At 48.9% G+C, this 21,818-nt stretch overlaps 9 protein-coding genes and 2 non-coding genes across 11 annotated transcripts; 7 read left to right on the top strand and 4 right to left on the bottom strand.

The window, feature by feature from the left end:
- Positions 1 to 784: 784 nt before the first annotated feature.
- On the bottom strand, positions 785 to 2,515 carry C7M61_002302 (uncharacterized protein; the record flags this gene model as incomplete). The annotated part of the gene is made up of 1 exon (XM_024857680.1): positions 785 to 2,515. The coding sequence occupies one exon, from the start codon at positions 2,513 to 2,515 to the stop codon at positions 785 to 787; it is 1,731 nt and encodes a 576-aa protein (XP_024714179.1).
- A 1,739-nt stretch (positions 2,516 to 4,254) lies between these two features.
- Positions 4,255 to 5,211, top strand: C7M61_002301 (uncharacterized protein; the record flags this gene model as incomplete). The annotated part of the gene is made up of 1 exon (XM_024857679.1): positions 4,255 to 5,211. One exon carries the CDS (start codon positions 4,255 to 4,257, stop codon positions 5,209 to 5,211), a length of 957 nt encoding a protein of 318 aa, XP_024714178.1.
- A 597-nt stretch (positions 5,212 to 5,808) lies between these two features.
- C7M61_002300 lies at positions 5,809 to 5,892 on the top strand. Its single transcript has one exon. It is a non-coding gene; the product is annotated as a tRNA-Tyr (tRNA).
- An 8-nt stretch (positions 5,893 to 5,900) lies between these two features.
- On the top strand, positions 5,901 to 5,976 carry C7M61_002299. Its single transcript has one exon. It is a non-coding gene; the product is annotated as a tRNA-Thr (tRNA).
- Positions 5,977 to 6,048: 72 nt separating this feature from the next.
- On the bottom strand, positions 6,049 to 8,322 carry C7M61_002298 (uncharacterized protein; the record flags this gene model as incomplete). The annotated part of the gene is made up of 1 exon (XM_024857678.1): positions 6,049 to 8,322. The coding sequence occupies one exon, from the start codon at positions 8,320 to 8,322 to the stop codon at positions 6,049 to 6,051; it is 2,274 nt and encodes a 757-aa protein (XP_024714177.1).
- A 1,718-nt stretch (positions 8,323 to 10,040) lies between these two features.
- On the top strand, positions 10,041 to 11,237 carry C7M61_002297 (uncharacterized protein; the record flags this gene model as incomplete). Its single annotated transcript, XM_024857677.1, has 1 exon — positions 10,041 to 11,237. One exon carries the CDS (start codon positions 10,041 to 10,043, stop codon positions 11,235 to 11,237), a length of 1,197 nt encoding a protein of 398 aa, XP_024714176.1.
- An 807-nt stretch (positions 11,238 to 12,044) lies between these two features.
- Positions 12,045 to 12,635, top strand: C7M61_002296 (uncharacterized protein; the record flags this gene model as incomplete). Its single annotated transcript, XM_024857676.1, has 1 exon — positions 12,045 to 12,635. The coding sequence occupies one exon, from the start codon at positions 12,045 to 12,047 to the stop codon at positions 12,633 to 12,635; it is 591 nt and encodes a 196-aa protein (XP_024714175.1).
- Positions 12,636 to 13,190: 555 nt separating this feature from the next.
- Positions 13,191 to 13,937, top strand: C7M61_002295 (uncharacterized protein; the record flags this gene model as incomplete). Its single annotated transcript, XM_024857675.1, has 1 exon — positions 13,191 to 13,937. The coding sequence occupies one exon, from the start codon at positions 13,191 to 13,193 to the stop codon at positions 13,935 to 13,937; it is 747 nt and encodes a 248-aa protein (XP_024714174.1).
- A 692-nt stretch (positions 13,938 to 14,629) lies between these two features.
- Positions 14,630 to 15,436, top strand: C7M61_002294 (ubiquinone biosynthesis protein; the record flags this gene model as incomplete). Its single annotated transcript, XM_024857674.1, has 1 exon — positions 14,630 to 15,436. One exon carries the CDS (start codon positions 14,630 to 14,632, stop codon positions 15,434 to 15,436), a length of 807 nt encoding a protein of 268 aa, XP_024714173.1.
- Positions 15,437 to 15,506: 70 nt separating this feature from the next.
- PMR1 (Ca(2+)/Mn(2+)-transporting P-type ATPase) lies at positions 15,507 to 18,257 on the bottom strand (the record flags this gene model as incomplete). The annotated part of the gene is made up of 1 exon (XM_024857673.1): positions 15,507 to 18,257. One exon carries the CDS (start codon positions 18,255 to 18,257, stop codon positions 15,507 to 15,509), a length of 2,751 nt encoding a protein of 916 aa, XP_024714172.1.
- Positions 18,258 to 20,670: 2,413 nt separating this feature from the next.
- On the bottom strand, positions 20,671 to 21,786 carry C7M61_002292 (threonylcarbamoyladenylate synthase; the record flags this gene model as incomplete). The annotated part of the gene is made up of 1 exon (XM_024857672.1): positions 20,671 to 21,786. One exon carries the CDS (start codon positions 21,784 to 21,786, stop codon positions 20,671 to 20,673), a length of 1,116 nt encoding a protein of 371 aa, XP_024714171.1.
- Positions 21,787 to 21,818: the final 32 nt, after the last annotated feature.

Genomic DNA, 21,818 nt, shown 5'->3' with positions numbered 1-21,818 from the left:
AGCCGATCATTGCTTTGTTGCTGACTCTTATATTTTCTTCAGTTTGTGCTACTTTGGAAGTCTGCTCGACCGTGTTTTGTTGGGAGTAAGGTTTCAACTTTACCCGTTCGACCCCCTGAAATCTGGCTAGGCACAAAATGACTGCTCTCAAAATTCAGCAGGCCATCTTCCAGTGAATTTCAAGACCATTTCAGAATTACTTTGGTCTAAGATATTAACCCTTAAGGAAGAAGCAGATTGTGATAGACCATTGCCATTAAGCTGGCTCATTCCAGTGATTCCTGATACAACACACTAGGCACAACGATTCTTTCAAAAGCCTAACAATTATCCATGTCTTTGGCAAATATCCATGTCTTTGACAAGCATCCATGTCTTCGAATCTATAGCAAAGCCAGTCCGTCTATCATGGCTCTAATATCTGTTCTCCTTGACACCAGCACTTGAAGAACCAACAGAATACCAACAAAACAACCATCTGATTGCTGTTAGTGATTGACTGATAAGAAAGATTTAGTTTAATGCAAGCATTTCAAAAGTTTCATCTCCAGTCATCCAAACCACCAATTTACCACAAAGCAAATGCAGCATTTTCCAGACCTTCGTTTCCATTGGTTCTGCGTCACAACTACTCTTTCATTCCCAATTGACTCCAACTCAGCTTTCATTAACTTCAGCAAATTGTCTTGCCATGCTCCATCTCCTCCTTCCAAAACTTCCCCTTTACTCGGTAACCTAGTAGTCGAATCGCCTACACCTCCTTTGACCTATCTCTATTAAACCGCTAACGCAAATCTCTATAAGAAACAGTGAGCGACGCCACAGGCTCGATCGGCTCCACCTTACCTTCACTAGCCTCCTTGGCCCTCTCCTCGTGCTCGTACTCCAAATTGTTCCATTCGTCCTCACGCTGATTATAGTGCTTGAACAAGAACCAGAACACAATTCCAGAAATAAAACACGCCACAGCCAAACCGGTGTAATTCCACACCATCTTGGGGTTTCTGGACACAGGCGAAAGAGCAATTCCTAGCGCCGATCCGAAAGCATTCTGGACAAGGAAAATCGACATAATAAACGATTTCATCAGCACTGGCGCCTTGGTGTAAGCGTACTCCAATCCAGTAATAGAAGCGAAAATCTCAGACATACCCATCAAGAAATAAGCCGGTGTTTGAAGAGCAATGTGGATGTTGTTGGGCACGTTTTTGTACTCGGGAGCACAGCCCATGGGGTCGTCGTAGCAGGGTCCAGCCTGGTAGATGTAGTGTTGCAAAACAGCAGCGTAAACCATGGAAGCGGTTCCAAACATGAAACCCCAGAAAATCTTGGTGATGGCTCTGAACGGCGTGAATCTCCTGATGAAGGGGTACACGAAACGCTCGCAAATGGGGATGAAGATAATGATGGTGATGGGGTTGATGGCCTGCAAAACGTCGTTGGGGAGTTTGTGGGTATCCATATCGCCAGCCATGGAAACGAAGTTATTGGACATTTGGCCGTACGTCAACCAGTAAACGGGGTAGAAGAAGAACACTTTACAGGCGTAGAAAGCTCTCTGGACCTCGCTGACGAAAAGATCGTCCCAGGGAAAGTTCTTTTCTGGATGGACGGATGGTCTAGCAGCATCGAAATTGAGTTTCGTCAAGGCGACAAAAGCACACTTGAACGTTCTGGCAATGACCTTATCGCCAACAGGCACCTTGACATAGGCGTTTTTTCCAAAAAAAAGAGCCAAAAGCACCACGGCGAAAAAGCAGAGTGGAAGAAGAAAAGCAGCCCAGAAGTCCACCTCTTTTTCCAACGCCGACGTTGCAATGATCGAAAGCGAGCCGATGTTGATCATGAGGTAGAAGAGCATGAAGACGTTTTGAACAGTGATATTCGAATCCACAATGACCTTTTCGCCCGACTTGAGCGTCTTGGTGTGTGGTCTGAATTTGGGCACCTGGTCTGCGATCAAAGGCGACACATTCGATTTGACACCGCCGGTTCCAATTCCAATAATAATCACAGCAATGACAAAACCGGCCGTGGCGCCCTCCTTGGGAATCGACGGAAGCGACGTGATGAACAAAATGAAAATCCCCACAATGTAGACCACCGAGAAAATGCAGATGGTGAGGTACTTTCCAAAGTACGTATCGGCGACCCAGGCGCCGAAAATGGGCGTCACGTAGCACCAAAATTGCCAGAAATACGACAATGCCGTGGCGCCGTGCTGGTCCAAGCCCAAACGGCCGTGGGGTGTATCGTCAGGGAGATTTTGCATGTAATTCTGAAACGGCGTCAGCAAACCGTAGTAGGAGAACCGTTCTGCCAACTCCACGAGCGCCACAAGCCAGCAGGAAAGGGGAATGTTGAGGGAGACCCTTCTTAGCGATTTCATTTCGTCTTCTGTGGGCTCATCGCCGTCTGAAGTGGACGGAAACGAGCGGAGGTCCTCTTTCTGCGAGGAGAGCTCCTCCTTGGGCGTAGTCTTTTCGTCGACGATGGTGATTTCTTTTTCTGCCATGGCTGGGGGGTTTCGACGAAAATTTGGGGGAAAATGAGCGATCTGGTCGCTATTTATGCTTATCTCGTACGGCGCTGAGCGCCACAATGGCTGCGAAATATTGCACGGCTGCAGCGTTTGCACGATTAGATAAGAGACCTCGGAAAAGTGGCGTCCCGGGGCAGGCCTACCGACAATTTGGTTTTGGGAATCAAAGAGATTTGGGAAGTTTTTGGAAATTTGGAATTTTTGGCTCAATGTGCTCAGATGGTCTCAGTGCATTGAGAGCCACACTTGAGGTATCACATCAGCTAGACTTAATTCCATTGTTCGAGTTTTTCACTTTCTTTTTCAATTTCCTTTTTCCTTCCCTTCCCCCATTCGGACCTCCCCGAACGCCGTGGATGGCTCTAAGGCGATTCATTTTACAATTCCTCTGCAAAGCGGTTATATCCTGTGGCATGCTGTGGTGGTTGTGCTACTGGGGATTGACGGTTTCATGATCAAAGAGGGCGTTAATCGAAAACGACGTTTCTAGCCTTTATGGAAATTTCATTCGGTTCTGTCAAAATAGCTGTGATCTACATCCCCAGTAAAACTGCCCCATCCATCACAATGCAGAGGGCGTAGATAGCACGTTGGAAATGCCAAGCCAAGCAATAACCGTTCCGCTGTCATCGCCCGTCACGATCCCCCACTGTGCTTTAGGTTCCTTTTCTTCTTGGTTGATTGGTAGAACCCTGCTTTGTGACTCTCCATTTTCAGGACCATCAATAACTCTAAAAACGAAACGCAGGGTGGGTCTAGAGCCGCTTTGTGGCACGAATTGTGGATTTCCAGTCCCTGCTTGCGGTATCAGGCCAATTTCGCTGAGACCATGCAAGGGTTCTTAAAGACGAAAGGCGGAACCCGCGGGATCTGGATGGGCCGATGCTGCTGAGATGGATATGGAGCAATTGCTCTGGGGTGGTGGTGTAGAGCTCTGAAAAGGGCGTTATCGGACGTTTTGGGTGGGTTGATAAGCTGGGTTGCGTGGGTTGCAGAGGTTGTTAGATGTAGGTGGTTTGATGTAGGAAGTAGTGTATTGGGGGTAGGGCAATTGTAGTCGAGTGTACGGCAATTGAAGAGCTCAATTGGGCTCTGGAGAATTGATGAGGTTTGAGTGGGTTGGTAGAAGATAAGGTGACCTGGTGGTGGTGGGATAGTTGGATATCCATAGGTTAGTGTATGTACACAAAGATGTTCCTATTTTGCTGAATTTCACCATTTGCTGACACAACTCTCTTCATACTGCAAAAGTTGAAATTCCCAACGACTATAAGATATCCCCACTTCATAGAGATCGGTCACTTGTATAGCCTTCTGCTCACAAGACCACTAAGGAGTATCCACTGAGGCGAGATCAACCTCGATTCCTTATAATTTCACAGTTCTTCACAAATCTAATCTCATGAAGTTCCCCAAACCCCAACATCTCAAAATTTTTCCTCGTACTTTGTCTTCACACCCTCCATTGTCTATACTCCATTTCGCAGCCATTACGCTCACAAGACCCTAATAAGTCACCACCCAAATCTCCTGCCAATCCCCGCCAAATATCCAAAATCTTCACAAAGCAAATAAAAGAAGAACCCCAAGCAATATCAAAAAATAAACATTAAATGTCAACTCCGTAAAAACCCTAGAGACCCCCCATGGCATCACCACCTGCACAGACACCCACCACTTCCAAGACAAACCACTTCTTTTTGCCTTAGCGAATGCTTCGGCGGGCCGATAGCGAAGAGAGCCTTCTGACGCTCATCTCAGCCGCTCAGCTGAGCCACAACCGCGAGTTTTCCAACGCCTCCGGCGACGACAGCTCCATTTGGCTGGCTGGTTCGGAAGAAACGTATTCCATCGGATCCCTTCCGCTTTTCGGATCCCGGATCCTGACGTACACGAGGATCCGAGAACTCCCCATTTTGGCCGGCACGATGAAGCTGGAGCTTGCGTGTTTCCTCTCGACGAGCTGTGTCAAGGAAAACAAGCCTCCTTTGCTTTCGTTGCACTCGAACAAGTTCCATTTTTTAGCCAGAAACGCCCCGCTAGTGACCATCTGCAGAGACGGCGCCGACTTCTGCAAAGTCTATTTCAAAATCATCTCCAACAACTTGACCTGCTACGTGTTGATCTTCGACCAGGGCGAGAAACTCTTCCTTTTCAACAACGCCTTGAAACCCTGTCTGGACACGGTGTACAAGGGCACCAAGATCCGGATCTACGGAGCTTCCGGAGCCGCCTCGACGTACGGAAACGGCCACATCAAGGCGTTTGCGCTTTCGGACAGTTCGCCCATATTGGCTGATGGACTAATACAACCAGAGCCGGATGCCACGATCAAAGACATCAAGATCCGTTTTTCCGAGCACAGTGCGCTTTACAATGCGGTGACGAAGCAGCGGAAGACCCAGGTGTCGCAGATTCTCGCCCTGGGTGAACCTTTGGTGAATTACCCTGTAGCCAGTTTTCTAGATCTCGGGAAACAAAAGGTGGATGGGATCAAGCTAGATGGAGCCATTCGAATTTTTGAGACCAATTATGGCGAAGATGGCGATGTCAGTCGTGATACGCTTGTGCTTTCGGCGATGATGTTGGTGTTGACAGAGCAGGAGGTGAGAAAGATGAGAGGTAACAACAAGCCGTCCTATGTGAGGCCTCCAGAGCACGGGGGTTGAAATTGAGGAATACAGATGAGGAGGATTTATTTTGCTGACTTCCTCTGAGCGATCATTGAGGAGAGTGGTTGGAAAAATTGATTTCAAAAGAAACGGAGCATGAACTTTCGACAGGGAAGCCGGCTTTTCTAGTTTAAAGCAGCTGGATTACATGGTAAGCAGTATCAAGAGACGCTGATGTTTAACTCCGGTGGTGTTTTTCAGTTTCAACCTGTACGAGAGGTCTTCCAACGAAGTTCGCTGTCATCAAATTGTGATCTCTATCTCCGGAGGGTCAAAATGAATCTTGAGGGCCACTTAAAAGGCGATATTAAATCCTAGTCATGACCTTAATTGAAGCGTCCTTTTAACGGACCCAAATTGACGATTTTGGAAGAATATTTTATAGAAAAGTGATTCAATGAATTATTTGCAACGAAATGGGTGTCAAAACTTGTCCCATCACCCTCAAAGCTCTCCAGTCGTTTTCTGGGTTCCAATTAACCAGGTATATATAAAGTCTTTTGAAAAACGCCAAATATTGCAATTTTGAGGTCCAGAAGAAGCCACACTTTTACCCTATATATACGACCCGGCATTTGGTTTACCCACGAAATCCTCTCGGTGGCCAAGCTGGCTAAGGCGCGAGACTGTAATGTGATTGTAATCTTGAGATCGGGTGTTCGACTCACCCCCGGGAGATTTTGTTAGCCTTTATGGCCAAGTTGGTAAGGCACCTCACTAGTAATGAGGAGATCGTCAGTTCGAATCTGGCTGAAGGCATCATTTTTGCTCCATTCTACTATTTTTGCTACTCTGGATCAAACCGGAAACATTTTCATTAATTATATCAAACCATCAGCCTGAGGCAGCCTTCACAGCGAGCAACTCCACCTCCTCACGCATGGTGAAGGTCAAAAGCTCGTCTCTCTCGTTAGAGTCAAGGAACTCGTGTGAAACAACAAAGACGTCACCTGCCAAGGCGGAGTCATGCTTGACTTCACCTGAAATCTCGTCAAAGTCTCTGAAGTACGAAACGGAAAGCTTCACATCGGGTCCGCTCGATTTAATGTACTCGTCAAACTGCTCCTCTAAGTCTCTTGTTCCTCCCATGCTGGAATTCACGTAAATGTGCACGTTCTTGTGTACCTTGGCCAATTGGGCCACCAAGTAAAGACTGAGCAAGTCGGTGGAACTCAACAAATTATCGTGGTCTAAAATCATTCTCACGGTGGACTGGCGGTCGGTTCTTGTAGGCTCGGTTGTAAGCAAAATGGCCATATGACACTCGCAATTATCGTAGAGGTAGCGGTAGGACATATCGAAGTCATTCTCCTCCTCCGTCAACTCAAGAACACTCTTGACCGTGTAGGAAGTAAGAAGCAAGTTAGCAGGGCCCGTGATGTGGTCACTGATCGCAGCAGCGTAGTTTCTCTGAGGCGCCAAGATGGACTTTGACGAGAAGTGCACATCCAACATGGAGCTAAAGGCCTTGACAATGGCAAGGATGGAGTGGGAATTCGTCAAATCCGTAGGAGACGTTTCGGCAACCTCGGGAGCAGCACTGGAAGCCTCAAGCAAATGGGACGTTCTAGAAGTGAAAGCACGCAAGTGAATGGCCTTGACGCCGTAGTCGAAATCGTCAAAGGTCAAGTCCTTCAAAAGAGCAAGCACGTGTGGCAAGGTGTCGATCTTCCTGAGAAGAAGAAGGATGTCGGAGATCTTGAAACGGCCCAAGTTGCTCATGGACAAGTCGGAAAGAGAACCCAACAACTCGCCCTCGGAATCGACATCCTTCTTGAGTGCACCTCTGTGGCGGGCCACCAGCTCTCTGTAGCTCACGGGGTACGAGAGCAAGGTCAATGGGGTGGTCAAAAATGTCGTCACAAGGGTCATGACAATGAACATGGAGTAGACTCTTCTCGAGATGATGTTGGCGTTCAAACCGACATTCAACACGACGATCTCCACAATACCCTTACACGACATCAAAACTCCGACAGTGAGGGATTCTCTCCAGAAAAGGCCGTTGAGCTTGGCTGCAAGAAGACCACCAGAGACCTTACCAATCATGGCCAAGGCAATCACACCAATGCAGTAGGCCCAGTCGATGCCTCTGTCCAAATCGCCCAAATTGACGTTCAAACCAGCCAACGCAAAGTAAATCGGAATCATCACAATGTGCACCATATCCTCTAGCTTCTCTGTGATCTTGATCACATAGCCGTTATCTCGGGGCACCAAAACACCGACCATGAAGGCGCCGAAAATAGGATGCACGCCAATGGCGTCCGTGTAAAATGAAGAAGTGAACACCATGGCAATAAGAATCACCATCAGCAACTGAGAAGGCTCGCCTGTAGCCAACTCGTTGGTGAATCTTCTGAGGTACCATCTGAGGGCCAATCTGACCGGGTAGGCCAAAAAGATGAACCATGCTAGCGTCAAAAGCAAGATGTAGAGCGTGTTGATGCCGTTGTCGGCGTTACTCAACGTGACGACCAAGGCAAGCAAGATCCAGCCCGTCAAGTCGTTCATGATACCGGCAGCCAAAACGATAGTACCCACCCTGTCTCCGATCAAGTTCAACTCGACGAGAATACGGGCCAACACGGGGAAAGCCGTGATACACAAGGCCACCGCCACGAAAACCATGTATGTGGTGAATTGAATACTCTCCATGCCTGGATCGTCTCTGTACTCGTTATACAAGCCCACGGCGATGGCACAACCGAGACCAAAGGGAATGGCCATGTTGATGAGCCCGACAGACACAGCCACCTTGAAGTTCTTCTTGATGTAGTGAAGATCAACCTCCAAGCCGACAATGAACAAGAACAAGATGATACCCACGTTGGCGATCAAGGTCATGCCCGGGATCAGCTCGTCGGGGAAACAGGTATCGGAGAAGTTGGGGATTCTGCCCAAAACAGTCGGACCGAGCAAAATTCCCGCCACCACCTCAGCGATAACCTTGGGTTGTTGTAACTTTCTCATGGGCCAGTGAAGAAGCTGGCAAAGAAACAAAATGAACACCGCCTGGAAAAGAAAAAGCGTGTAGGGCGACAGCGGCACGTATTCCAAGGGGTTACGGCCCAGCACGATGCCGGCAACCGACGATGTGGACACCATGTGGGAGAAGTTGATAAGGAAAAGTGGTTGTTAATAACCTGTATTTGCCAAGCCGAAAATGCGGAGACCCAGGCTTATATATAGCGAGAAGAGGACAGGATGGTTTTCACGGGGAATGACCAGCCGTGGACAAGATTTATGAAGGAGCTGTTTGAATAAATTGTTTTTGGTTGTGCTTGGGTTGTGGTTGGTGGGCTGTAGAGGTGAGTGGTGTAATGTGAGATGGACCTTGAGATGGTGCGTTAGTGACACAAAGCCGGTGTGCAGAGGAGGGACCCATGCACCGATCCGGTCGCCAGTCTCTACAACTATTTGGAAAGCAATACTTAAAGCACAAAAGCATAAAAGCACGAATTTCAAAGAGTTAGGTCGTCGTCGTTTAGTGTGCCTGGTGGCTGCAAATGCCAGGTGGGCTCATGCTGATCCTCCCCTCTTCGCGTGCATGTCGTCATAGCGTGTTTTGATAGGCTTGGGTGCCTCCATGATTGGCTGTATTAAGCTTTGGTCGTTTTGGGAAAGACCCAGACACGGCGATCTCCCCGTGGGTTTCACCTTTTAGTTTCATCTTTGTAGTTTCACCTTTGTAGTTTCATTTTTGTAGATTCATCTTTAATGTTTCATCTTTAATGTTTCATCTTTGGAGTTCCATTCACTTGGCCATTTGACACGGCTGAATCGCGGGAATGGCTTGCATTCTCGACTCCTGCGATTGTGTGTTTGACTTTGCCTTGGCTAGTGACCCGTAGCGGGGGCAGCGAAAGGCACTTTCTGGTTTTTTTGGAAAGTTGGGTTTTGTGCTTCTTTTTCATTTCTTGTCGTGTGTTTATATTATTAGGCTGGCCGTGGCACCCCTCCAATCGCCTTATCAGTGGTATCTTATCAGGTGGCTGCGAATCATGCGCAGCTCTAAAAATACGACACATTACGAGGTGAGCCAGTGGGTAAACATAATACGAAATTCACCAAGAAAAAGAAAGACTCGATTTTGAGAATACGTCATAGGGGCTTAGGGGGTAATGGGTATGGTGTTTGAATGTATAGGTGAATGTATAGGTGAATGGGTAGGGTGAATGAGTAGGGTGATTAAGGGTCCTCCAGGAGGACAGGTTCGGGTAGGTACTTGGACATTTACACCACAGTTGACATGGAGATGAGGTTCATTCTGACAATTGAGAAAAAACGGCATGGGAATACGGATGGAAGAAGAATCGGCATGGAAGTGGATATTGAGGAGTCTCAATTGAGAGGTGATGTTAGCACTACTCAAGATTGATATACTTTCAACGCGAACTCCACGAAGAGGTCCAACTATATTTTGTCAATATCGCCTTTTAGGGCTTTTCATCATATAAACGCTACGATGAAAGCTTTCCTAAATTAAACTTTAGTCCCGGATGTTGAGGAACTCGATCTCAACATCACCACCTACCATGCACAACCACCCCACCTCTTGACCAAAACCCAAAGCTCTTAAAACCCATTACTAAGCTACATTAACCACAAATACACAATCGAATGCACCAAAATCCCCCCAGAACTACCGTTCCATTGCCACACCTTCTAGAAGGTTCTGCATGTTTCTGCGGCCTTCTGCATGACACCCGCAGCTCCAGAAGCTTCCATGCCAGAATGGCTGCAAACTTCGAGAAGCTTCTCCATAATCACCACAAACTATATAAGAACCGGCTCTTGCCACCGATCTCGAAAATCATCATCCAATGTTTACCGTCTCCAGATCCCCACTTTACGACTTCAACACCTTGTTCCATACTTTGGACTCGGTCAATCAGTACCAGCAGCAGCAGCTTTTGCAGCAGCAGTATGAGGCTCTGAGACCCAAGATAGTCAAGAAGGTGGAAACCGAAGACAAGTACCAGATCCAGATTTTCAAGAAGCAGGGCAACTTCAACCTGTACGAGGTGAAGGTTTTGAGAAACGCCGCCTACAGCAGCAGCTTGATCAACCTTGTCATTGAATCCAGAAGAGACGACTTCCGCAGAGTGTTCCAGTTCAACTTGAACGACATTGAAGTTGGCGATATCGACTGGGAGTACTTCCAGGACGACAATGTCTTGGTGTTAAACGTGCCCAAGAAGGTGAAGTACTGTGCTGACGACTATGTGAACACTTTACTTGCCAGTATGCTTGGAGCTCAGGCTTGTGCACCATGTCATGAAAGAAAGCATAAGCACAGAAGCCACAGAAAGCTGAAGAGTGAAAGAGCCGAGGCTGCCGCTAGAGCTGAGGCCGAAAAGGCCGAAAAGGCAAGAATTGAGGCTGCTCAGGCCGAAGCTGCCAGAATGGAGGCTGCTAGAATTGAGGCTGCTAGGATTGAAGCCGCTAGAATTGAAGCTGCGAAGGCGGAGGCCGCCAGAAAGGCCGAGGCTCAAAGAAAGGCCAGAGCCGAAGAGGCTAGACGTCTTGAGAAGGCCAGAAAGGAGGAGGAAAAGGCTCAGAAGGTTGCTCAGGAGAAAGCCAGAAGATTAGCTGAGGTCCGTGCAAGAAAGGAACAGGCCAAGAAGGAAAAGGCGAGATCTGCTGAGGAGGAGGCCAGAAAGGAGCAGTTGCAGAAGCAGCAGGAGTTCCTCCAGTCTCTCTTTGGTGGTTTCTTCCCTGGTGCTGTTTTCCCTGAACCTCAAGCTGCCACCCAGGTTCCAGTCCAGAAGACCCCTCAAAAGCAGGCCAAGCAGACTGTTTACGAATCTGAGGTGCCAAGTGAGCCACTCACCGATAGCGAGCCGGAATCCGAAACAGAGTCGATTCACTCGGACGTTTCTACTGATTCAAGGTCCTCGTTGAAGAGAAGTGGAGAGGATCTTTCGAGTGGAGTCGATAAGCTTCATAGACACCCATCCTTGGAAGAGGTCGAGGATGAAGAGTTCGTCATGTTCAGGAAGAAGTTTGGCGAGCAGTAAATGCCGTTTTGACAATGGCATTCGCATAATGGCATTTTGATAATCGCATAATGAGATAATAGCATAGACAATGCATGAAGCTAATAATAAGAATTGTAGGAATTGTAGTTAAGCTTTTGTTTGGGAGCTGGAAGTGAAGAAAGTTGGTGGAGAAGAGGAATTGTTCAATAAAATAGCGTCAACCTTGTTGACGTTGACGTATTGTAGCATACAAACGTCAAGTGCAATGGCTGGAAAATACCAAAAAGTCATTGGAATATGTAATTGATTCATTGTTCAGCTCAAAATTAATTGAAAGCGATAATTTTCCGATATCCCTAGTACAATTTATTATACTCTAATAGAGAGAAATCAGTCAAAAACTAGTACGTTCATAGTGTTAGCCTGCTCGGCTTAGCAACTTGCTTATCGATTTGATCTACATGAAATTTCAAGGGAACAAGTCAACGTTTGACCCACTTCGCCTATTCACTTAAATGCCCAATCACAAGAAAATTTTCAAACTTTAACTACTGCCTGTCAAGAGCCGCACACACACGTCAACAATATTATCAACCTTCACTATGAGGCTCACCACCGCAAGGGTGCATTGATTATGCAGCAACCTCGCTTAAGCACACATTCGTATACCAGTGCCATTCCGTTGCTTTTTCATAATTATCAAAGCAAAATCCCTTTGCTATTCTAAAAACCTCTGCATCCTACTTCCACGGCTTGGTCAATGGCCCTGGAACCCTCCGAGACCGGTCTTCTGCAGTCTTTTCTAAATCAACAACTACACTTTCTACATCAACAACCACATTCATCATGACAGAAGCAAAACCAGCTGAAACTCGTCCGGAAGCTACACAGCCAGTCGAAAACCATGACGTCAATCTCACTGCCATTCTTTCCCTAAGCACAGTTGCATCGCTAGTACGTCTTTTTCAGCCTTTCATGTCAGAATTGCAGAGCTCGCAAAATACCTTTCGTCTTGTGAGTTTCGCCTGGTGGACTCTGCTTTTTTGCTGCGCTGGATACCTTTTGGGTAAATCAAACGGCACTGTTTCTGTTTGCAAGGCTGGTTCTTTCTTGGTCGCCCTTGCGTCCATATATGAATCACTCGAAGCGCCATACGCCCACCTTGTCAGCCCTGTTTTGATCCAGATGGGAACATCTCTCTCGTTTGCGACGTCATTCCACAGCTTTCTGTTATTCAAGCCCAGAAGGTTTGGCGAATTGTATGCTGCTGGTTTGATAGTGGCAGGTTTGCTTTTGAGCTTTGGTGCAGCACGGTACGCCGACGAGCCTTGGGTGATCTCTCTTCTGGGCACCTGTTTTGCCATTTGTGCCATTGCAGTGCCCAAGGTTGTTCCAAACGCTGGTCAGGAGGTGACTGTCAGTAAGAAGGAGGATTAGCTGAGTGGAGACATTCCTGAAAGGCCGGCAATGGATGGTTTAAATAGATGTTGTGCTGATTATAGAATGAGAGTAATTCTAGAGTGGCTATTTGATGAACTTAGGTGGATTCTTAGTACAAATAAAGAACGGATGTGTCCACTTATCCTTACCTCGATGGGTTAGACGCAGTCTGTTCTCTTTTTACATATTAGAGTCCTGACGTCTGTTTCTCATTCTGTTTCTTGAATGACTGAAGTAAAATAAATCTCCATGTAATAAAAATCCTCCATCAATAGCACATTTTGTAGTAGTTCCTCAGCAGTGCATTCCTCGACAGCTCCAGACGTGCATTAAACCGTGCGTTCACAATAGCACCACACACATAAGCCGAGTCTTCTAAGCCGATGTCAGTAACGACATTATGCTTCATTTCAAGCAAATCCAAATAACACCACCACACAAAAACACATATTATCAAAATCTGCTCCCACTTCTGTCCCGCTCTAGTGCTGGCCTCGTAATTCCATCCTTCTGCAGTACTTTCGTAAATTCATCCCGTTCTTCTTGAAGTCCATGGAGAAGACAGCAGAGGAGCCTTTAAATGTGCCTCCTTCGAGGAAAGCCTTGGGTGTTTCTGATAACCACAAACTATGGATTGTCGTTCTTCTCCTAATATGCAATGTGCTATCTGAGGTGGCTCTTCTCCAGCCCTACCTTATAGAGCTCCAGAAACCAGGAGAATTATCAAACTCGAATTCTCTCTTTTTGTGGTTTTTGCTCTACGGCATGTGTGGCTGTTGTTTGGGAAATCAATACGGCTTTCTGGTCATTACCAGTGTGGGGTTAGTGCTATCGGCATTTTGGGCTGTTTCTGAGGGCCTTGAAAAGTCCAATTGTGACTTGCTCTTGAAGCCAAGTCTACGTACTGTAGGAGCCTCATTTGTGTTTTCCAACTGCAAGTTTGCCTACGACATCTTCAAGTCCAAATCTGCTGGAGGCTATCTATATGGCGGTTCGTACCTTTTCGGTCTAGTACTAGCCATTGGTGCTACAAAAGTCGAGGAAGTTCCCTGGATCTACATTCTTTTCAGCACCTTCTGTTTTGCTGCTTCAATTGCCGTGTTTTTCACCGTTCCCAACCACAGACTCCTGCTGAAACCGCCTTCGGTGGTGAAAAAGTCGCTTGGAGTTTTGGTGTTGGTGTTATTGCAGCTATTTTGGGAGTATTTCTCGTTGGATGAGCAGGATGTCGTTTATTTTGCCAGAGGAATTGGTACAGCTGCTGCCGCCCTTGGGTGTGTTTGGTGGGTGGCTCAATAGGTAAAGTTACCATGTCTGTAGCAGAGCTGGAAAGACAATAAAAAAAACTGTGCAACAACTATGAAGAGCTTTGAAACTACAAACCATGATCTCTTTGGTAATTATCGTCAATGGACTCTGTCTCAATGTAGCAGTAAGAGATGGCCACTCGTGAACGATAAGCCCAATCGTGTGACATTCAGCCCAATTCAAAAACCGTCATACAACAAATACTTACAAACACTCAGAAATAATCACAAATAATGAATAATTTAATCAATCAAAAGCCATCTGCTTTCTGTATCTTTTCAAAGAACCAGCCTCCACTTCTTACTGCCCACCTTATCACCGCACTCACTGTACAGCAGCAATACAGACGAATCACAAAAGGAAACGTCATCCGGACCAGCCACTCACCTATGAATTCTTGCTTTTTTAGAAATCCCCAAAAACCACCTAAATCCAGAGATTTCCCAAATTTTCACCACCCAAAGTCCACTTCACGATTTTTCACAAGGCCCTCACCGCACCTACATTTCTCATCCGATACCCTCACCACAGAATATCACCAATATCGCACCACTACTACTACTTCACCACTTCTGGATCTCCATCTACCACACGCAATTGACGGCTACAGTTCACCAAAAAACACCGTTTTCGTGAATTCAAAAACCTTTTCCCATCAACAACATAATAATTACACTTTCTTCATGTCCAGATCAATAGCTGTGTTTGGAGGCAACGGGTTCCTCGGACGCAAGATCTGTGAAGTGGGCGTCCGCTTGGGCTGGTCGGTCACGTCGCTTTCCCGCCTGGGCAAAGCTCCAAAGCCGGTTTCCCACTCGGACCACCTGTGGATCTCCAACGTCAATTGGGTCTCAGCTGACCTCTTCAACGCTGATTCATACAAACAGCATGTGGCGGGAAAGAACGCCGTGGTGCATTCCGTGGGCATGCTTTTCGAGAACTCGGACTATAAACAGGCGATCAACTCGAACTTCAGCTTCTTGAACGACGTCCTGAGGCTTGCGGGCATGTTGAAGGGCCCTAACCCGCTTACTAGAAACCACAACCAGACCTACGAGGCGGTCCAAAGAGACACTGCCGTGATGTTGGCAGACGCGTACTTGGAGAGCCTGAAGGAGGTCAAGGACCCTTCGTACGTGTACATTTCTGCCGAGATGAAACCGCCAATTGTGCCTGAGGGCTACTTGACCACTAAGCGCGAGGCCGAGTTTGAGCTTTCGTGCAAGCCAGGCCTCCGTTCCATCTTCCTTCGTCCGGGCGTCATGTACGACGAAAGCGCCCCGCTTCAGGAGAAAAGAAAGCTTTTCGGCAAGTTCTTGGGCTTGGGATACACCCTCAAGGAAGGCATCTTGGGAGACAAGATCCCCATCTTCAACGAGCTCATACGGCCCCCAGTGTCCACAGAAAAAGTGGCACTCACACTCTACAAGAAACTCGAGGACCCAGAGGCCCAGGGCGTGGTGGGACTTGACGAAATAGTCAATTTCTAATGACGAGAGGAATCTCTAAATAATATATAAGGAAGCAGTGTCTCTTCGTCCGGCGGGGGCAGCGGCTATATTAGACTGCAAAGGTGTAGCCGTTGATCATCTGGTTTCTTCTTCTCAACAAGTATTTTCTGATCTCGTCGCCAATGAAGACGGTGCTGGTGAGAAGGACCAAGTGGACCAAGTCCGTGAAGGTCAAAGCTTCGGTCTGGAACACCGCCTGGAAGAAAGGAACGTAGATGGCACACATTTGGCCCAAAAGCGAACCAAGAACAGAAAGGTTGAACATGTTGTTGGTGAAACCGAGCTCAAAGACCAGTCTCGTGTAGTGGCGGCACGCCAACGCATTGAACATGTCGTACAACACGAAACACGTAAACGTCATGGTGGTGTCTCTGGCAGTGACCTGCCCGTCTTGCATCTCCTTGATGAAAATATACATGGTACCGATGATGATCATGGTAGCGCTTTGTAACACCCGCTTGATCACCTGCTGGGTCAAGATTTTTTCGTTTCTCTTTCTGGGTGGCTTGTTCATGATTTCAGGGTCCACGGGCTCCACACCCAACGACTGGGCTGGAGGTCCGTCCATCAAGATATTGATCCACAAGATCTGCATGGCGTTCAACGGGTTGGGCAAGCCAAAGAAGGTGGCCAAGGCAATAAGCGTCAAGGCGGCAATGGAGGTGGAGAGCTGGAAGGTGATGAAATTTTGGATGTTGTAGAAAATGCCCTTGCCTTCTTCGATGGCGCTCAAGATGGTGGAGAAGTCGTCGTCCGTAAGCACCATGTCGGCGGCTTCCTTGGCGACATCAGTACCATTTCTACCCATGGCAATACCAATGTCAGCAAGTTTCAAAGCTGGAGCGTCGTTGACACCGTCACCGGTCATGGCCACAACGTCACCGCGTCTTTGCAACGCCTTGACAATGGTGACCTTATGCTCGGGGGTGGTTCTGGCGAAAACAGACACATTGTGGATGGCGTTACTCAAACTCTCCTCGGACAATCTGTCCAACTGGTCACCAGTCAAAACAGAGTCCTTGCCGGAGACGGGGATACCGATTTGTCTGGCGATGTTGGTGGCAGTGGAAGGAGAGTCACCTGTAATCATAATGACGTGAACACCACCTTTCATCAACTGGCTGATGGACTTGGCCACGTTGGGTCTAGGAGGGTCTTTCATGCCCACCAAGCCGCAGAAGGTCATGTCGGAGGTGATGGTGTGCTCTTTTTCAACGTCCAACTTGGAGTTGTTTCTGGCAAAGGCCAAGACTCGAAGACCCTCGGAGGACAAGGCCAGGGCTCTTTCGTGGATTTTGTCCTTCAAGGCGTCGGTCAAAGGCTTGACGTTGCCCTGCTCGTCATAGTACTTGTCCAGGTGTTTGAGAATGGCCTCGTTGGCGCCCTTGACAAACGTCTCAGAACGAGAACTGTCGCCGCCATGGGCAGACACAGCCATGTACTTTCTATCGGAGGAAAAAGGAAGCTCGCTGTCACGCTCCTTGGTGCCACGGAGGTCGTCTAGGCCAAAGTGGGGCAAGGCTTCAAGCAAGGCAATATCGGATGGGTTGCCCACGTAGGCCTCGTTGTCGTTGGAGTAGCGGGCATTGTTGCAGATGTTGCCGACCTCAAGGACTTTTCTGATGTTGGGGGTCAATTTGTCGTGGAGGGTCTTGTCGTCCAATTTTTCCACAATCAAGTAGGGGCTGTTGAAGGAGCCCTGGAAGTCAAAAGCCCAGATTTTGGTGACGGTCATGTGGTTCTGGGTCAAGGTGCCTGTTTTGTCGGAGCAGATGACGTTGACGGAGCCCAAGGTCTCGACGGAGGGCAAGCGGCGCACGATGGCCTTTCTCTTGGCCATTCTGAGCACCCCAAGCGCCAAAGTGACGGTGACGATGATGGGCAAGCCCTCTGGAATGGCCGCCACGGCCAACGACACAGAGATCTGGAACATGTCCAACCACTCGCGGCCCTGGATGATTCCAAGCAAGCAAATCGTACCAATGACGGCGAAACTGAACACGGAGAGGTCCTTGCCGAGTCTGTCCATGGCCTGCTGCAACGGGGTCTTGGGTTTCTCGATCTCCGACATCATCTCGAACACGGCGCCAAACTCCGTCTGCGAGCCCGTGGCCACGACAATGCCCGACCCGTGGCCGTCTCTGACCAAGGTGCCCATGAACGCAATCGAGGAGCGCTCGGTCACCGGGAGGTCTTTCGTGACATCACCCGTGTGATCCAGCGGCGAGATCGAGTGAAGCGTCTTCTTCACGGGGCTCGTTTCGCCCGTCAAGTTGCTCTCGTCAATAGCCAAGTGCACAGCGTCCGTCAAGCGCACGTCAGCTGGAATCCGGTCGCCCTGGGTAAAGTGCACCAAATCGCCCGGCACCAAGTGGGACGCCAACACCGTCAGCGTGTTTCCGTTACGTGTCAACTTTGCCTCGGCGGGAACCAAACGATTAAGCGCCTCAAGCGACTTCTCCAGCCGGTACTCTTGAACAAAACCCACCGTGACCACGATGGTGATGGCGAGCGAAATGGAGACGGCGTCGTCGACGTTGCCCATCCAAAACGAGATCACCGCCAGGCCGATCAAAAGCAAAATCAACGGGTCGTTGAACGCCTGCAAAAACTTCCACGCCACCAGCTCCTTCTCGCCCTGTTGGAGCTCGTTGTCTCCGTGAACCAGGCGCCTTACGAGGATGTCCTGGGTGCTGTGGAGGCCCAGCCGGGCGTCGGTGGCGAACTGGTTCAACACTTCGGCCACGTCGGTCTGCGCCCATCGCGCCAGCGGCGTCGTTCGCCCTTGTGGTTTTTCCATTAGGTGTTGATGGTGAGAAAGATAATGAAATATCTGTACTGCCTGGTAGGCGGCGGTGCGACATCGATGGGGGAGCGGTGTTGGGGTGTTTTGGCGGTGGTGTAGGGGTGTTTTGGGGTTTTTGACGGGTGTTTTGGAATCGGGCCGGCGAGGCGGTTACGAATACGGGGTTGGTTTTTGGTTTACTTGTACAGGGGCGTAGATTACTGGGGGTTGTGCTGGTTAGCTGGGTAGGGTTGTTCGCACCGCGCAGGCAGGACGCCTGAGGTGCAGCGGCACTGGGGGGAGACTGGGGAGAATTGGGAATTTGGGGATTTTGAAAAATGCGCTGGAAAGGTGTGGACTAGAGGATTCCAGATCACTAATTGGATTGAAGAAATTCGGGCTGCTTCCCGTTTTATGGGGGGCCTTGTCCCTGGGCGTGCACTTGGCATACCGGTCCTGCGTGAGGTGCCAGAGGCCAAAACACGCTACAGTGTGAATTTGAAGATTTCAAAACCACCAGTGTGTTCGTCGCAGCTCGAGGATTCCAAAAATGCCATCGGATTCGCCGTACATCCAACGTCCGCCGACCTACACCGCCTTACGTCGGTGTGGCCCTGCCTGCGCGCGGGCTTCTCTGCGCAGCGGACTCCAGGGCACCATTTCTTGCAGCTTCACAGGCCCACTGTCCAAGCCCACCAGCGTCGTTTTTTGTTCCCAAAAAAACGGTCAAATCCGGAACGGCGCTTATTTTCAGAAACTCAATTCTCCAATTCCTCAATTCCTCAATTTCTCCATTATCCCTTGACGTCTCGGGGTTCCTTCGCTGCCGACCCCCCACCAGGCGGTGCAGCACAGCGACTCTTACGCTCTGGAGTTACTGCAATTCGGCCTCCACGGCTCCAGATGCGTTTTTTCCTGATTACGGTGATTTCCAAGCAGGATTTCCAAGCAGGGTCATCGGAAAAGAAGCCCTGGGGCCCTGCAGCGAGAGAATAACCAGTCCGAGCTGGCGAAGCTGACAGGTTGAAGAAATGCTGAAGGAGGTTATTTTTTTTAGTTTGACAGCCGATTCGGACATGCCTGCTGCAAATTGTCACATTTTGGTGATCCTTTCTCTGGCGGTGTCATTCATGCGGGTCTGCTGGTTTCTTTTTGCACCCACCGGTTGACAACACCTTCAAGGGGCAATTCCACCGATTCGATTCACCGCCTTGATTCACCGCTTTTTCCGATTTCTTTTCCGTTTCGTATTGGAGTTGCCTGGCCGGCTCGGAAACACCTTTTTTCTCCTTGTTCCGTCACTCTCTTGTGGTTTCTTGGATCCACCCGCACTGTATAGCTCAGCTCGCTAACGCCGAGACACCCACAGACGGGTTTTTCTCCACGCCGCCGAAACACGCCAAAATTGGTACCGCTGAGTTCGTCTCGTTTTGCTGATTCCAAAAATGCTCTTCAAATTCCCGTAGCTCGCCTGCTCGTCGAGTTAGCCCGGCTTTTCGCGTCTTGGGGGGCCCTGGAGGCGCAGTTTGGCGCTACACAGCGCAACGGGCCGCACGGCGCAAGGGCTCGCGTTGGACAAACCCGCCAACCGAGCAACCGTGACAATGGCGTTTTCAGCAGCCAAAAGGTGGGAAAATCACAAATCCGGAAAAACGCTATTTTTTTTGCTAAGCGAGAAAAAAAAAAAGTTTCCCAAAGCCCCGCCGCCAAAACCCGAGATGGAATAGATAAGCACATCTCCGAGGCTCCGAGGCCCCGAGGATGCTGGATTTTATCACCTTCCAGCGGAAAGTGTAGGCGGAATAGTCTGGCTTGGCACAAAATGACCCCTAATGGACGCGGCTGATACATGAGGCCGTTGATTCGATAGAGTTGGAGCGTTTGGTTTGAAGCCGCACAAGCTGGAAGGGTTCTGTTTGGTTTGTCGAGAGAGATTCGAAAAATTTCAGTTCCTTGCTCTCTTCGACTTTGTTCTAGAACCCTGTAGCCTCCTTCTGATTGGCCTTCTAGAAAACCCCAGACTTCACCTCGTATGCCTATCTCTTCTCACCACTTGACACAAACCAGCATAGCACGCCGGGCGTAGACCAAAAAACAAACAACGTTGCAGCTGTAACTTTGCTGTGCGTTGAAACGCCGGTTAGGAGCGCAAATGGGGTTTTCATGACACCCTGATTTGTCGAAGTTTAGAAGCACTGTAGACTGGTAGGAGCGCTGCTGGTGCCTGGATCAATAAGAATTTGACGTTGACAGCTTCCGGCGCCGGGTCCGACGCAGCTAATTGGCGTGTTCTCGTAAAAACAGCCGAATTGAAGCTGCGGCATTGGCTAGAGCACTTGGTGCGTTTGGCTGCAATTGGCTGCAAATTCCAGACTTTCCACTGAATTCACTCTGTTCTGGTAAACTCAGGCATTTCATTCTCTTTTGGCTAATTCACAACCTCAAAGGCCGCTTTGGACAAGCGGTTCATCACCGCAAGCCCATCGCCGGTCTCCTCTACGCCTTCCACCAAAATAAGCTCCACTCCCATCTCATCCACCTCTCGCAACATCTTGAACAAATTATGTGCCATTTCCGTGGCGCTGCTGCCCAAGTTTCTCTCTGTAGCGCCACTTAATCCGAGCTCTTCTGCACTGGCAAACTGACCGCCTCGAAGAAGCGCCATCTTCGAAGTTTCCACGGTGTTACTTTCTAGCCACTTTTTCACAGCAGCATTGCCGTCTTTGCAGCCCTCAAAAAGCACCACTTTCGCCGTGGGCAGGTAGTGTCTATACTTCATTCCTGGCGTCCTCACCACCTCTGTCTTACCGGCTGTTTTCTTCGCCATGACGATATTTTCCCATACTCCACCGCATTTACGGATATCCTCGGCAGAAACACCACCGGGACGAAGCAACATGGGTGGATTTGAAAGACCATCCACCACCGTAGACTCAACTCCCACATCACAGGCTCCTCCGTCGAGAATATACGGAATACGGCCATTGAGGTCGTGGAAAACGTGACTGGCCATGGTGGGACTGGGTCTTGTGGATGCATTGGCTGAAGGAGCCGCCAAAGGAGTATCACTGTGTGCAATTAAAGCTCGGGCCACTGGATGTGAGGGCATTCTGACTCCTACTGTGTTCTGACCTGCTGTGGTCAAACTCAGCACAGGGGATCCTTCTTCCACGGGCAAAAGGATCGTCAAAGGGCCTGGCCAGAACCTTTCTATCAATTTTTCATAAACAGCCGGGATCTTGTGCAGCTTGGGAAGGAGTATTCTTTCGATCTGTTCCTGACTGGATACATGCACTATGAGGGGGTTGTCTGCTGGTCTGTTTTTGGCAGCGTAAATGGCACGGACACTCTCGTCAGAAAGAGCAGATCCGCCGAGTCCATAGACGGTTTCTGTAGGGAAAGCCACCACATGACCTGGTTTCTGGACTTCTTGAGATGCAATTTCTAGGTTTTGTTTGGTGGTGGGATCGGAAATGTCCGGCATGTTGCCACTGAAGGCAATCAGCGATACGGAAACCGGTAGGATTTTGGTGGAAAGTGTCATTTTGAAAAATCTGTGGAGGTTTCTTTGCATCC

This window comes from Candidozyma pseudohaemuli (assembly GCF_003013735.1).
Source record: "Candidozyma pseudohaemuli strain B12108 chromosome Unknown scaffold00004, whole genome shotgun sequence".
NCBI lineage: Eukaryota > Fungi > Ascomycota > Pichiomycetes > Serinales > Metschnikowiaceae > Candidozyma > Candidozyma pseudohaemuli.
Note: the sequence above shows the minus strand (reverse complement) of the source record. Positions and strands in the feature narration are given on the sequence as shown.